Source organism: Monodelphis domestica, chromosome 1, assembly GCF_027887165.1.
Source record: "Monodelphis domestica isolate mMonDom1 chromosome 1, mMonDom1.pri, whole genome shotgun sequence".
NCBI lineage: Eukaryota > Metazoa > Chordata > Mammalia > Didelphimorphia > Didelphidae > Monodelphis > Monodelphis domestica.
Genome location: NC_077227.1, coordinates 666389980 through 666402506, shown reverse-complemented (window position 1 = coordinate 666402506; position 12527 = coordinate 666389980). Strand labels below are relative to the sequence as shown.

At 42.0% G+C, this 12527-nt stretch overlaps 1 protein-coding gene across 3 annotated transcripts in view; it reads left to right on the top strand.

The window, feature by feature from the left end:
- Nucleotides 1-2174: 2174 nt before the first annotated feature.
- MTA3 (metastasis associated 1 family member 3) overlaps nt 2175-12527 on the top strand; it is a 219487-nt gene continuing 209134 nt past the window's right edge. For all 3 annotated transcript variants that reach the window (XM_056823423.1, XM_056823468.1, XM_056823507.1), the window contains exons 1-2: nt 2175-2879; nt 5836-5903. In XM_056823423.1, coding sequence (XP_056679401.1) covers nt 2852-2879; nt 5836-5903 — 96 coding nt within the window. In that variant the 5' untranslated portion in view covers nt 2175-2851. The remainder of the gene's footprint in view (nt 2880-5835; nt 5904-12527) is intronic.

Sequence of the window (12527 nt, the reverse complement as noted above, 5' to 3'; positions counted from 1 at the left end):
AATTAAGCCAGATACTTCTCTGAGCATTAAAGGATGAAACTTGGAGGGCAATATAAGATGAAAAATGGAAAAAAACCTCAATCAAGATTTTTGTACAATATCTTTTTTTCTCCCTCAAAGTCAGTGAAGTCCATCATATATGGATTCTAGCATTATTGTCTTCAATGTAGTATATGAAGAAGTAAAAATACTACTAAGGGGAAAAAAGATGGGAAGAGCAGCTGGACTAGATTAAGTTCGTAATTAAGGGTGAGTCTCTTTTTCTTCAGAAAGGAAATAGGAATAGCATCTTACACTCCATTTCAGACCTGTGCAAGCACATGTCTATTCTTTGCCATGTGCTTCTGCTATAGAGTATCAATACTGGCAGAGGAAAAGAGGCTGAAAGGGAAAGATTCCCTCTCCCCACTTGCTGGATTCTGAAAGAAGGTACAGGGGAAAAGGCCACCGAGTTTCTCTGACTGAATGTTACATCATGATCAAAGTACCAAGTCAAGTACCTCACAGGCCCAGGGAAAAGGGCACTCGGGGTTTGGCTGGGGGAGGGTATCTGCAACCCTGACCGCCTCCCCCTCTCTCTCCTGCAGTTAGGGTTCCACCTCTCCCACTCCCTCTTCCCCCAGGCCCGGGTTCCATCCTACCTCCGACCGGGTACATGTTGGCCGCCATGTCCGCCCGCCCGCCTAGCCCAAGCTAGGCCTTGTCGATTCAGAAAGTGATGGTGAGGCTCGGTTAGGCTGTGATTATAGTTCTGTGGATTCTGTGCTACCACACAAATAAAGCAGTCTTCCTCTGGCTTCTCTTGGAAACAGATGGCCAGAGATTCCCCATTACAATGAACATTTTGATAAAAGTCTAGTACAATGATTGTGATAGCTTTAAGCTGAATAATGATGACTTCATTGCTGTGAATTTTCTTCTTGGGGAAGAAGAAAGGATTGAATTAAAGGCTCACAAAGTGCGGGTTTATGCAATCCTTGCAAAGGTGGATTTCTTTTTCTCACTTGCAGGTGCTCTTTACTTTGGCTACACATAGCCTTGACTTCATTAGAAATCTGCTCTGTTTATTGTATCAAAGTAAATGAATGACTTGTCAGAAAAATAGAAGCTAGCCTTTCTCTCTTGGAGATTAAGAAAAGCTACAAGAACTGGAGCCTGGAACTCGTGAGAGGTGGCTGTTTCTCAGTCAGAAACTCCAAAGAAGGAGCAACAACAGGGGGGCATCTTCTTGTTTATTAAACAACAATGTTTGGGAACAGTTTGGAACCTTCGGTTTAGCTTGGGAACAGTTTAGTTTCACTAAATAAGGTTGTTTGAGTTCATTTGGGGATGGCTAGCTAGCGTCAGCCTTTATTTGGTTTCATGTTTTTGTCAGGATATGAAGAATATCAAAACCAAGTGGTTTGTTTAGAGGACCAAATTGGGAAAAAATAAGGACCCAGCGGAAAGCTTAGCTGCAAATAGCTTGTTATTGTGTCCATCACTACCACCTGGTTGTCATGTGGCTCTTGCTAATGGGGCTGGCAGGAAAGGCTAGCTGAGTTTTCCTAACACTGACAGTAGAAAAGGCACTCTCCCATCTTGTGTGCTGCCCCCAACCCATCCCCTTTCGTTCTGGATTCCTATTCCTTTGCAGCCATGTTTGCCTTCATGGGTCCCTCTGTTTGCAGCTCGGAGGGCAGCGAGTTTTCAAGGGACAAGAGGATAATAAGGGCACCTACAGACTGATGCAGGCATTTAGGGACCAAGACACTTGCTTCCCCTCCTTCTCCAGCCTCATGGGGAATACCGTAAAAGTTCCCTCCACCTGTAAGACTATCCTCGTGGTTGAGAGGGAGGAAGACTAGCTGAGATCTCCAAGTACATTGGCACAGAGAAAAGCGTCATCCCTAATAGCCTCCCAGTTTTTTTTTTCTTTCTTGCTGGATTTATAAGCCTCGGAAGGCACGACTGCCTTCATGGATCCTCTTTCGGTAGTCTTAGAGGAAGCTGGTTTGCCGTGGACAATCCAGGAGCTACCCGTCCATGCAATCACTTGGGGGCCCAAGGAGCTCTGACCTCCAGGCTCTTTCACACGGTCCTGATAGGGTTCCCACTTCGAGGGGCAATAGCAGCGTCAGCCGCCCTCACCTTGCATGATGAGCCAAGTAAACTGAGGCCCACACATGCAGCTGAGGAACTGCCACAGCACACTCCCACATTTGGCTTATGCGCCCCCAAACTGCAGCACACACTTGGGTAAGAGTAGCAATTGTGCATACAGGTGTGTATGGGTCGGGGTGTGTGTGTGGGAGTCTGGCCTGCTATCACCCTAAATTCCCTAATGGGTTTAAGACCCTGAAACCGCCAAGTTATAGAACCTTAGTCGTCTCTCCAGGATCCCCCCCTCCCACGGTTCTCCCCAGAGATCTCCCGCCAGTCACCCATGCCCGCCCCTTCGAGGGCAGGGCCCTATTAACCCGTCGCTGGCTCGGAGGGGGGGGGGCGGACCGCTCCCCCCTTCTTTTCCCCTCCCCCTCCTGTCTCTTCTCTCCCCCCCACCTTCCCCTCCCCCTCCCCTTGGTGAGGCGGCGGCGGCTGCGGCGGCAACCGCGGCGGCAGCGGCAGCCGGCAGCCGCGGTGATAGCAGCAGCAGCAGCAGCAGCAGCAGCAGCAGTAGTAGCAGCAGCAGCAGCAGCAGTACTAGCAGCAGTAGCAGCAGCGGAGGCGGAGGAGGCTGAGGCGGCTGAGGCTGAATCGGCGGCGGCGGCGGCGGCGGGCGGGGCTCAGCTCGGGCTCAGGCTCTGGCTCCGGCTCCGGCTCCGGCTCCGGCTCGAGCTCTAGCTTGGGCTCGGCGGGCGGGCGGGCGGACATGGCGGCCAACATGTACCGGGTCGGAGGTAGGATGGAACCCGGGCCTGGGGGAAGAGGGAGCGGGAGAGGTGGAACCCTAACTGCAGGAGAGAGCGGGGGAGGCGGTCAGGGTTGCAGATACCCTCCCCCAGCCAAACCCCGCGTGCCCCTTTCCCTGGGCCTGTGAGGGCCGCCCCATCCCCCACATGCTCCCCCCCCCCCCCAGGGACGGCAGCCCCCGCGTGTCCCTTCCCCCAGTCTTGCTAGTGGCCGCCCTCCCTCTGTGCCTCTCTCTCCCTGGCACCCTCACTCCTCGCGGGTACCCTTGCCCACGGGCCTGCCAGGGCCTCCCCCTCCCCCCGGGCCTGCGTGGGCCCTTTTCCCCCAGTGGGGTCAGAAGCAGATCGCCTTCCCATTACCCCGGGGTGGGAGCCCCTGGTGGTGAGAGCTGCCGAGCATCCCCCTCCTCCCTCAATGTGGGTGCAGGGCACTAGGGCCCAAGGAGTTTGGAGCCAGGCCATCCGTCCTCTTGCTGGGGAGCTTGGGGGCGGCCCGCCCCAGAAACAGGCGGGCGGGAGGAGGGAGAGTCAGGCAGGCCTTTCTGCAGGGGCAGAGCCCTGGTTATCCGCTCTCCCCGCCCAGGGGCCCAGCTCTGCCTAGCCCAGCCCGGGCCCCAGCTCCCCAAGGAGGCAACTGCTGATGGGGAGCAGCAGCGTCTTGGGTTAGCGCTTGCCTCTTCGAAAAGCAGAGCGATAACGCGAGACACAAACTTTCTCCCTCCTCGATTCTCTCCTGTCCCCTTCCTGACAAAATAATAATTCAGATGAGTGCAGTGCTTGCGTCGGAGAGGCTGTTCTTGCTTCTCTTCTCATTAGCTCAGCTCATGGCTAGTGGTGGGAGGAATTGCTCTGGCACTGCCTAAATGAGGCCACTTTGCAGGAAAAAGGACAGACAGAGAAACAAGCACCAGGAGAGACAACAATGGAAATCCAGTCTCTCAAATAAAACACACAGTGGGAAGTTTCCAGTGAGCTTATAAGATTGAGACGACAAGCCATACTTCAGAATTTTCTTCCCTTTTTGTTGAATGCTTACTCTGATATACCCACATAATGCTCCATGGGCCCAAAGGGAATGCGAGGATAAAGAAGAATCGGATGTCCCACCCAGGGGCCCCTACTCATTTTAAAGCCCTTCCTGGTATGGGTGTGGAAAACACATAAATATTTTCAGTTTTTCAGGTTACTGTAACTCATGTCCACAAGCATTTCTGTAAGAAGCCTTCCCCATTGTCTGTTGATTTATATTTGAAAAGTTAGCTGCTCATTGAAATGTCAGTTAGACTTCTAAACCTTTAAGTTATTAAATAGTTCTCTTATGAAGAAAACTGAATTACAGTCAATAGCACATTGGCAGCTAGTTGGCTCAGTGGATTGAAAGCCTGACTTAGAGATGGTGGTCCTGGGTTCAAATGTGACCCTGGGCAAGTCACTTAACCCCTATTACCTAGCCCATGCCACTCTATTCTGCCTTAGAATCAGTACACAGTATTGATGTCCAAGACAAGGTAACGGGTTAAAAAAAGGTACATTGGGCTATGAGGGGAAATGATTGTTCTTATCATCTTCATGATGTTCTCTTCATAGGTTCATAGATTTAGCATTGGATATGAGAGCATATTGAGTGTTATTTATTCAGTGAATAATTATAACTATTGATGTTTAGTAATCCTGGGGCAATGCAAAGAACTTTGTTTTGAAGTCTGAGGAACTGGGTTCAAAATTTAGTTCTTTGATTTAGTGAATAGAGGGCAGGGCATGGAGGCAGGGATTAGAATTTCACTTATACATTTTAGCTTTGTGATTCTGGGCAAGCCATTTAGCCTCTGACACTCAGTTTTCTCATCTGTAAAATGGATTAAGAGTAGCACAAATGAACTGGCATAAGTACATTTTTCTTAAAACTTTTACAAATTATTATTGTTCCTAGTGTAACTTTGAGTAAGTCACTTTCTGTGCCTTAGTTTCTTTACTTGTAAGTTGAGTGTTATATTCAGTGATCTCTGACATTCTAGGTCTAGTCACAAAGCCTCACAATATAGTGATTATCCCCAACACCTCACTGTGTCTCTCATCCTCTCATATCCAGTTAGTTGCCAAAGTCCTATATATTCTCCTTTGAAACATCTCCTATATAGAAAATTCACCCCCTGCTCTGTCTGCCACTGCCACAACACTGATGCAATTACCCTGGCTCTTTAGTTAGAGCCTGGGCTACTGTAATAAATAGCCTGCTGGTAAGTCTCCTCCTTGCCTCAAATCTCCACACTCCAGTCCATCTTGCACCCAGCCATCAAAATAGTCTTCCTAAATGCAATTCTGATCAAGTTCTTCTCCATATTCAGTCACCTTCAGTGACTTCCTATTGCTTCCAGGATCACATATGAAATCCAATAGTCTTTCTTTCCCCTTTTTATCTTTTCAGTCTCCTTACCCTTTACTTGCTTACTTCCCATCCTCCCCCTTGTACTCTTCCACCAGTGATGATGGCTTCCTTGTTGTTCCTCAAACTTGTTCTCACTGTCTTTGTTTTAAGATGGCCTCAAATTTACTCTCTATGTGTCTTGTATTTACATGTTTTTTCTCCCATTAGATGGTGAACTTTTTTTTTTAGATGATGAATTTTTGAACAAGGACTGTATTGCCTTTTTTTCTCCAGTACTTGGGCACTATGCTTGTTGACTTGACTCTAAATATGTGACCCTAGTTAACCATGTTAATTGAAATGAAGACATAAATGAAATTCATTGCCTGTGGATAACAAAAATTTGATATATGTACTGTATATATTTTTAAACTTGGTTTTATACTGTGAATGAGTTGAGCTGAGAGACTTTGAATGTGAATCTTGTAATTTTTGTGACGAATTGGATTAGTGACAAAATGAGACTTTTTGCAAGCTGATTTTTAGGATATAAAAATACTTTTTTACCTTTCATTGCAGATTATGTCTACTTTGAGAACTCTTCAAGTAACCCATATCTAATCAGAAGGATAGAAGAACTTAATAAGGTACATCCTCTTTTCCTTTGGTACATTGTAATTTTTACATGGTCTTGGGTAAAAAGCATGAGAGGTTTCAATACTTTCTATTCAGATTATAGCTCTCAAACTTTTTGAATGATGTCAAGTTGAAAAACATTATGATGTTTTAGAATTCTGATTTGTTTCTTTGCCTATTATTCCCTTGGAAATAACCATTTGTGTTAACTACAACAACTTGATATATGTGTGGTGAAATAAAGTTTGCAGTGTTTCATCATTTCATCTTTACAACAACAGTGATATAGGTATTACAGATATTACTCTTCCCATTTTGTAGATGAGGAAACTGAGTCTCAGAGTTGTGACTGGATAAAGTCATAGATATCTTGCCCATGAAATTTGTAGATGGCACTAAGCTGGAAGATATAGTTATATGAAAAATCAGAATTAAAAAAAAATTTGTTCATTGAGCTGAATCTAATAAGATGAAATATATTGGGGTGAATGTCAGTTCTTACACTGGGGTACAAAACATTCATTTCACAGGTACAAGATAGGGGAAGTATGATCAGAAGTTTGTTTGGGAAAAAAAGTGGTCCTTTAATATATTTAGATCATATGAATCAATGGGGTGATGTGATAGCCAAAAAAACTAATGTGCGAGGGGCTGTATTAAGAGAGGCAAAGCTTCTAGGAATAAGGAGGTTATGATCGTATGTTGCTTAGGCTTCACAGTACTGTTTTCAGATCCAGTTTGAGATGATTCTCAGAGTGGTTCCAGCTTTTGCTGCTACTAAGTCGCCATCTTGGCTCCACTCCTTCTGTTCAGATTTGGGAACCATGATTTAAGAAGGTCATAAATAAGACAGTAAGTATCCTAAAGAAGGCAGCCAAAATAATGAAGGGCCTGGAGTTTGTGTTATATAAGGATTTGTTGAAGGAATTGGAGGTGTTTGGCATAAAGAAGAGACAACTTCTTGAGGGCATAAGTAGTTGTGATGAAGAAGGATTAAGTTTGTTCTGTTTTATCCCAGAAGACTTGATAATGGTAAGGCAAAACCAGGAATAATAGGTGGAAACTTCAGAGATCAATTTGCATTTCATGCCAGGAACAACTTCTCAACAATGGGAAGTGAACTATCCAATTGTATAGTGGGCTTCCTTGGAAGATATATAGTAGCGCGTCATTGGAGAATTTCAAGCTGAGGTTAAACTGCTGCTTTTTGATTATGCAATAGTGATGGGTGGTCTGGGTGGTCACTGAGGTCCTTTCCAACTCTTCAGTCTATGATTCTGATTTCATGACTAGTTACACAACTAGTGACTGTCAGAAGCAAAATTTGAAGTTATGTCTATGACTAAATTCATGACTCCACTCACCATTTTTTACTGCCTCCCAATGTATATTGGATGCTCGTAAACTTTGTGGAGTCCATCTAGGAAATCATTAATGTAATAGTAGAAAAAATAAAACATGTTTGGGTCCCCCCCAACATCAGAAGAGGTCACTTCTGATGTTATAGCTTTAAATTCTTCTTTTTTTGATAAATTGTTCATCTTTCAATTTTATTATGTCAAGTTATCAAGCATTTATTGGGTGCTTACTATGTGCCTGGCACTGTGCTCTGTGTTGGGGATACAATGAGCAGGAAAAATGGTCTCTGCTCTGCAAGAGCTCAAAATCTTATGGTGGAGACCATATGCAAACTATTCATAAACAAGACTTAGGCAAATTTGAATGTAATCTTAGGAGGAAGACATTTCTAGAATTGAGAGCAGGATGGAAAAGGGAAGGCTTATTGTAGAAGGCGAGATTTCACATCTTAGGAAGCCAGGGGAGCTGAGAAGTGGGAAAGAGGAGGGAGAATGTTCCGGGCATGGAGAATAGCTAGTGAAAATGCAAGGAGTCAAAAGATGCGTTAAGGAAAGGCAAAGAAGGCCATATCACTGAATGGTGTGATATGGAAATCACTTTAAAAGACTGATATATATTAATTTAAGGTCGCCAAAGAATTCAGCTATGTAATTCCTAAATGAAAACTCAAGTCAGCAGTCAACCTTTTATGGAGTTTAATTATAAACAGGAGGAAGAAAGGTATTAGAGAGAGAGAGAGAGAGAGAGAAAGGGGAGAGAAGAGAATAGGGCTTAAATACCCCTTCTGTTTAGGCTGGGCCAAAAGGCCCAAGCCCTTAGATAGCTGGGGCAATGAAAGGAGATCAGTCCCTATCACTCACGTGACCAAAAAGGAGAAACAGTCTCAGGGGCCTCCGCCTCCACCTCCAGCCTCCTTCAGAGCAAGCCCTCCTCTCAGACCTCTCCCGGAGCTCTCCCTCCAGGACCTCTCTCCTCTCAGACTCCTTTAGAGCAAAACCTCTCAGAGCAAAACCTCCCAGAGCAAAACCTCCTCTCCTGTCCTCAGACCCCACTATCTTTAAGGAAACCATCTAAGTCCCCTCCCCTCAGTTCTCACATCTACCAATCACTGTTGATGTCTCCCCTGTGCCAGTGGTGGCTCTAGCTTAACCCAGGACTGCCCAGAGGTCTGTTTCCTTTGCACATGTCTGTTGAAGGTCATATTCTCAAATAATTAAATCTTGATCTTTGCTGCAGCCCTTCCTAAATCCTGTTACTCTGAGTAGGGTGGAGATTGTAGTTTCCAAGACCTGTAAGTTCCAAGACCTGGTTCTGTCATTCCAAGTATCTCTATTGTATCAATTCTAAAATCAATCATGACTCAAAGAACTTCCTGTTCTATGCTTAAGCATAGGTCAAAGCCCTTTCCATTGTTTAGCAAAAAGGTTTCTGTCCTAAAGTAGTCTTAAGTAGGGAGGAGAGGGATCCTCCCATGCCAAGGAGTTTCACATTCCAATAGAGTTCTTACTATTAGTAGGAAATTTTTTCAAGTATGAAATTTCCCAATGGGGAAATTTCCAACATTCATAAGTCTAAGAAATTTTAAGGTTTACAATGGCACAGTATATGAAGTATAGAATAAAGTGAAATGAGACTGGAAAGGTAGAGAAGCAACCAGTATGTGAGGTGCTTTAAACAGGATTTTGTCTTTGATTTTGGAATTGATGGCCATAGATGTTTATCGAATGAGGAGGGCTATGTGTGTGACACGACTATTCCTGCACTTTGAAAGATCACTTTAATAGCTGAGAGAAGGATGGATGGACTAGGATAGGGAGAGATTTGAGGCAGGGAGACCAATCAGCAGGCTATTACAATAGTCCATCATGATGGGAGCCTCTCCTAGGGTGGTGACAATGTCAGAGGAGAAAAGGGGATGTATATGAGAGGTAACAGAACTTGGCAATAGATTGGAGAAATGGTGAAGTAAGGGAGGTAAGAGGATTTAAGAATAATACCAAGTTTTCAGCTTGGATAATTTGAAGATAGTGGTATGTTCAAGAGTAGTAGGAAATTAGGAAGAAAGAAGAGTTTGGAGTTCAGTTTCCTCATCTGTAAAAATAAGGACAATATTACCTTACAAGATGGCTGTGAGAATCTATGTGACTATTTACACATATACACATATATATATATCTATATATCTATATACAGCACTTTTCAAGTTTCAGAGCCCTATCTAAAGGCAATTATTGTTATTATTAATACTCTTATTGTTTCTTTGATGTTACATGCTTAGGAGAATAATAAGCTTGTGAGAGAAGTTATAAGCTTGATTATTTAGAATTTATTACTTGTATGTAGTCCATATAATTTAGGACTAATGTAAAATGAAACTTTTTTATTGCTGGTAGATAGTCATGTCTGTATCTCAATAAGGTAATAATTTGTTTGAAGGGAATTAAGATGTATTTCTACTGTAGGTACTGTAGACCTTCACCGAAATATTATTCTTTTGCTTTATTATGGTGTAGAGGCAAATTTGGGTATTCAAAATGTATGCCACATGTGTCTGGGCCCTAACCAGTTCTATCAAACTGGAAAAGCCTTTTAGAATGGTCCCATTTGATGGATATCATTCTGTTGCTCATAGATGAACTGAGCTAAGCTCAGAAGTGTATGAAGTTGATGTGTGTGAAGAATATTCTGTTTGTAGCAATCTAAGAGATCCTTTTTTTTGATCCTTTAAAAAAAATCTCCATTTCTGAATATAGCTTTGGTTCACCTCTAAGCTAGGCAGCCATTCATGTTAATAAAGATTTTAAAAATTGGAGAAAAACTGAAGTTTAGAATCAACCAAGTGGAATCTGACAGTTTGGTATAATCAGTATTCTCTCCCTTTGAAAATGAGGGAGAGAAGTATGTTTTCTCAACTTTTTTGGGGCTAAGCTGGAAGATTTAAATTAAGGAGGGATTGTGGTCTGCTTTTGTGAAGAAAGTATCCATGCTAACAAAATTATAGATCTTTTGAACAAAGGAAGATATGCTAAAGAAATTTCATGAGCTGCATATGTGGACTACACATTTCTAACTACCTTTTTATTTTTCCTTAGTAGATTGAGAGAAATAGAAGTATAACAATGTGAGGAACCATAATCAAAGCCTTTTGGTTGCTTTCATCTTACAATGTTATTTTGAAAAGGGGAAACTAATAACTAATGAAGTCATATGCTGATTAGCTGAATGTTGTTGGATAAGGGCTGGACTGAATGGAATTTAGTCATACCTAAAATGACATTTTTGACCTGGGATCTGTGAATTTTAAAAAAAATTGATGACTTTCATTATAATTGGTTTTCATTATAATCCTTTGTATTTTATTTATGCATTTAAAAATATTTTGAGATGTACATATAAGTTTCACCAGACTATCAAAGGGGTCCATGAAAGAAAAATAGTTATGTACAAGGTGATTGAATTTTAGATCAACCCTTTTGATGTAAGCCTAGATTGGAGTAAACTAATGGTCTAAGCTTTCAGAATCCCTGGGTTTCTGAGCATGGTCCAGTCCATTCCTGAGTAGACCTGGGAGGTTGAGCCTCATTTAAATTATCCCTTTTCTGAAATAGTTTACAGGTTGCTTCTGAAATTAGCCTCTGGAGGTTTTGGCTTATTTTGGTTTACCATTTCTGGGACTTTAGGTGAATTCAAAATTAGCTTGTAGATGGGGGAAGATTGGGATATAGTTATACTCTTTTCTCCCCCTGCTGATATTAACCAGCTTCTTATTCTGCTGACTTAAGGAGTATAGTTTCAGACAGTTTTTTTTAAAGCTAGGCAAATCATGAGTCAGAAGGCTAAGAGTTAACAACAACAAACATTTATTAAGTATTAAAGAGAAGCTTTGGAAAATGAAACATAGCTTGGAGTCAGACTTTCCTCTCCCTTAATGGATTGGGAAGGAGATAAGAAGTGGGACATAAAAACTTTATGAAACTTCTATTTTTCTGAAATGTTTAGCCCAAGTTGAGTCTTTGGAGGAGTGCAGAGGTCTGGTGGGGAAAAGGCTGGAGAATCAAAGAACCTTGCTCTTTTATATAGCCCCAATTGTCTATCAGCAAACTCTAGCAATTGGCTGATTAATTAGTCAAAAGAGAATGAAAAAAAGAAGTTAGTTGGAGCTGAAAGCATGTCTCCTCTTTGATCAATAAGCACATTTTAATTAATCAGTGAGCATTTATTAAGTCCTGAAAATGTGCTAGACACACTGACTAAATTAACTCTGTAGTGCTTACTAGTAGAGACATCACCCTTGAAGACAAATTCAGTGCAAAAAGGGGGGGGGGGCTGAAGCATTATGATCATAAAATTAAGATCACTTAAGATCATAAAATTTAGAGCAGGAAGTGGCCATAAGGGTCATTGAGCCTAGCCTCGTGTTTTATAGATGAGGAACTGACACTGAGATTGGATAGTAAATAATAGGTAAGGTGATTTAAGCCCGGGTCCTCAGACTCCAAATCTAGCCCTTTTCACCTAACCATGATGCCTGCTCTTCAAATTTTTAGGAGTGTTTCCATTGACAAAAAATTATTAGCTTGTAGCTGAGATTTTTGATGGGTGATATTTTTTTTTCTATTCACAAGATTGCTGAATTGGTGACTTTGAAGGGGGGTTTTTGAACCAAGTATTTTGAGATGTGGTATTTTGACTAGGATTTAAATGATTACAGTTTTGGGGAGCAGTATTTCTGCAACATTTCTCATTTTAAAATATTGCTGTTGGAACTACATAAATTTGACAATTTTATTGCTGTATTTATAGTCTCCTTAGGTCTTACATTTAGTTGTGTCTCCAAGTTTTCAGAGAAATTTGGAAAATTTGTGTGAAAATAGAAGTCATAACATTTTATTGTAGCTAGGTGTCTTTTTTCCTTTAATGAAGCTGTATAGTGAATGAAAGCTTTCAGAATTAATAGAGAGTTGAGAGTGTGGTAGAGAGCACCAGCTGCACTAAATTATAATGTAACTGAATATTGATTATATTTTATGCTGTAGTCAAGGAGTAAAAAGAGTTGAAATGTTTGTAACTCAAGAAAATAAACTGAATACTAAGAAGAATATTGACTATCAAAGATTCGAAGAATTTTTTTGGCTCATCAGGTTATCAGTCATTCTGTTCCTTTTCAGCAGTAGAGAAATGGTGTTAAACTAGTATGGAGAAAATAATAGGCTTCCTTTTAGTAGATTGGAAGGAAAAATAATTATTAAATAATCTAAAGTTAGTTTAAAATGTTT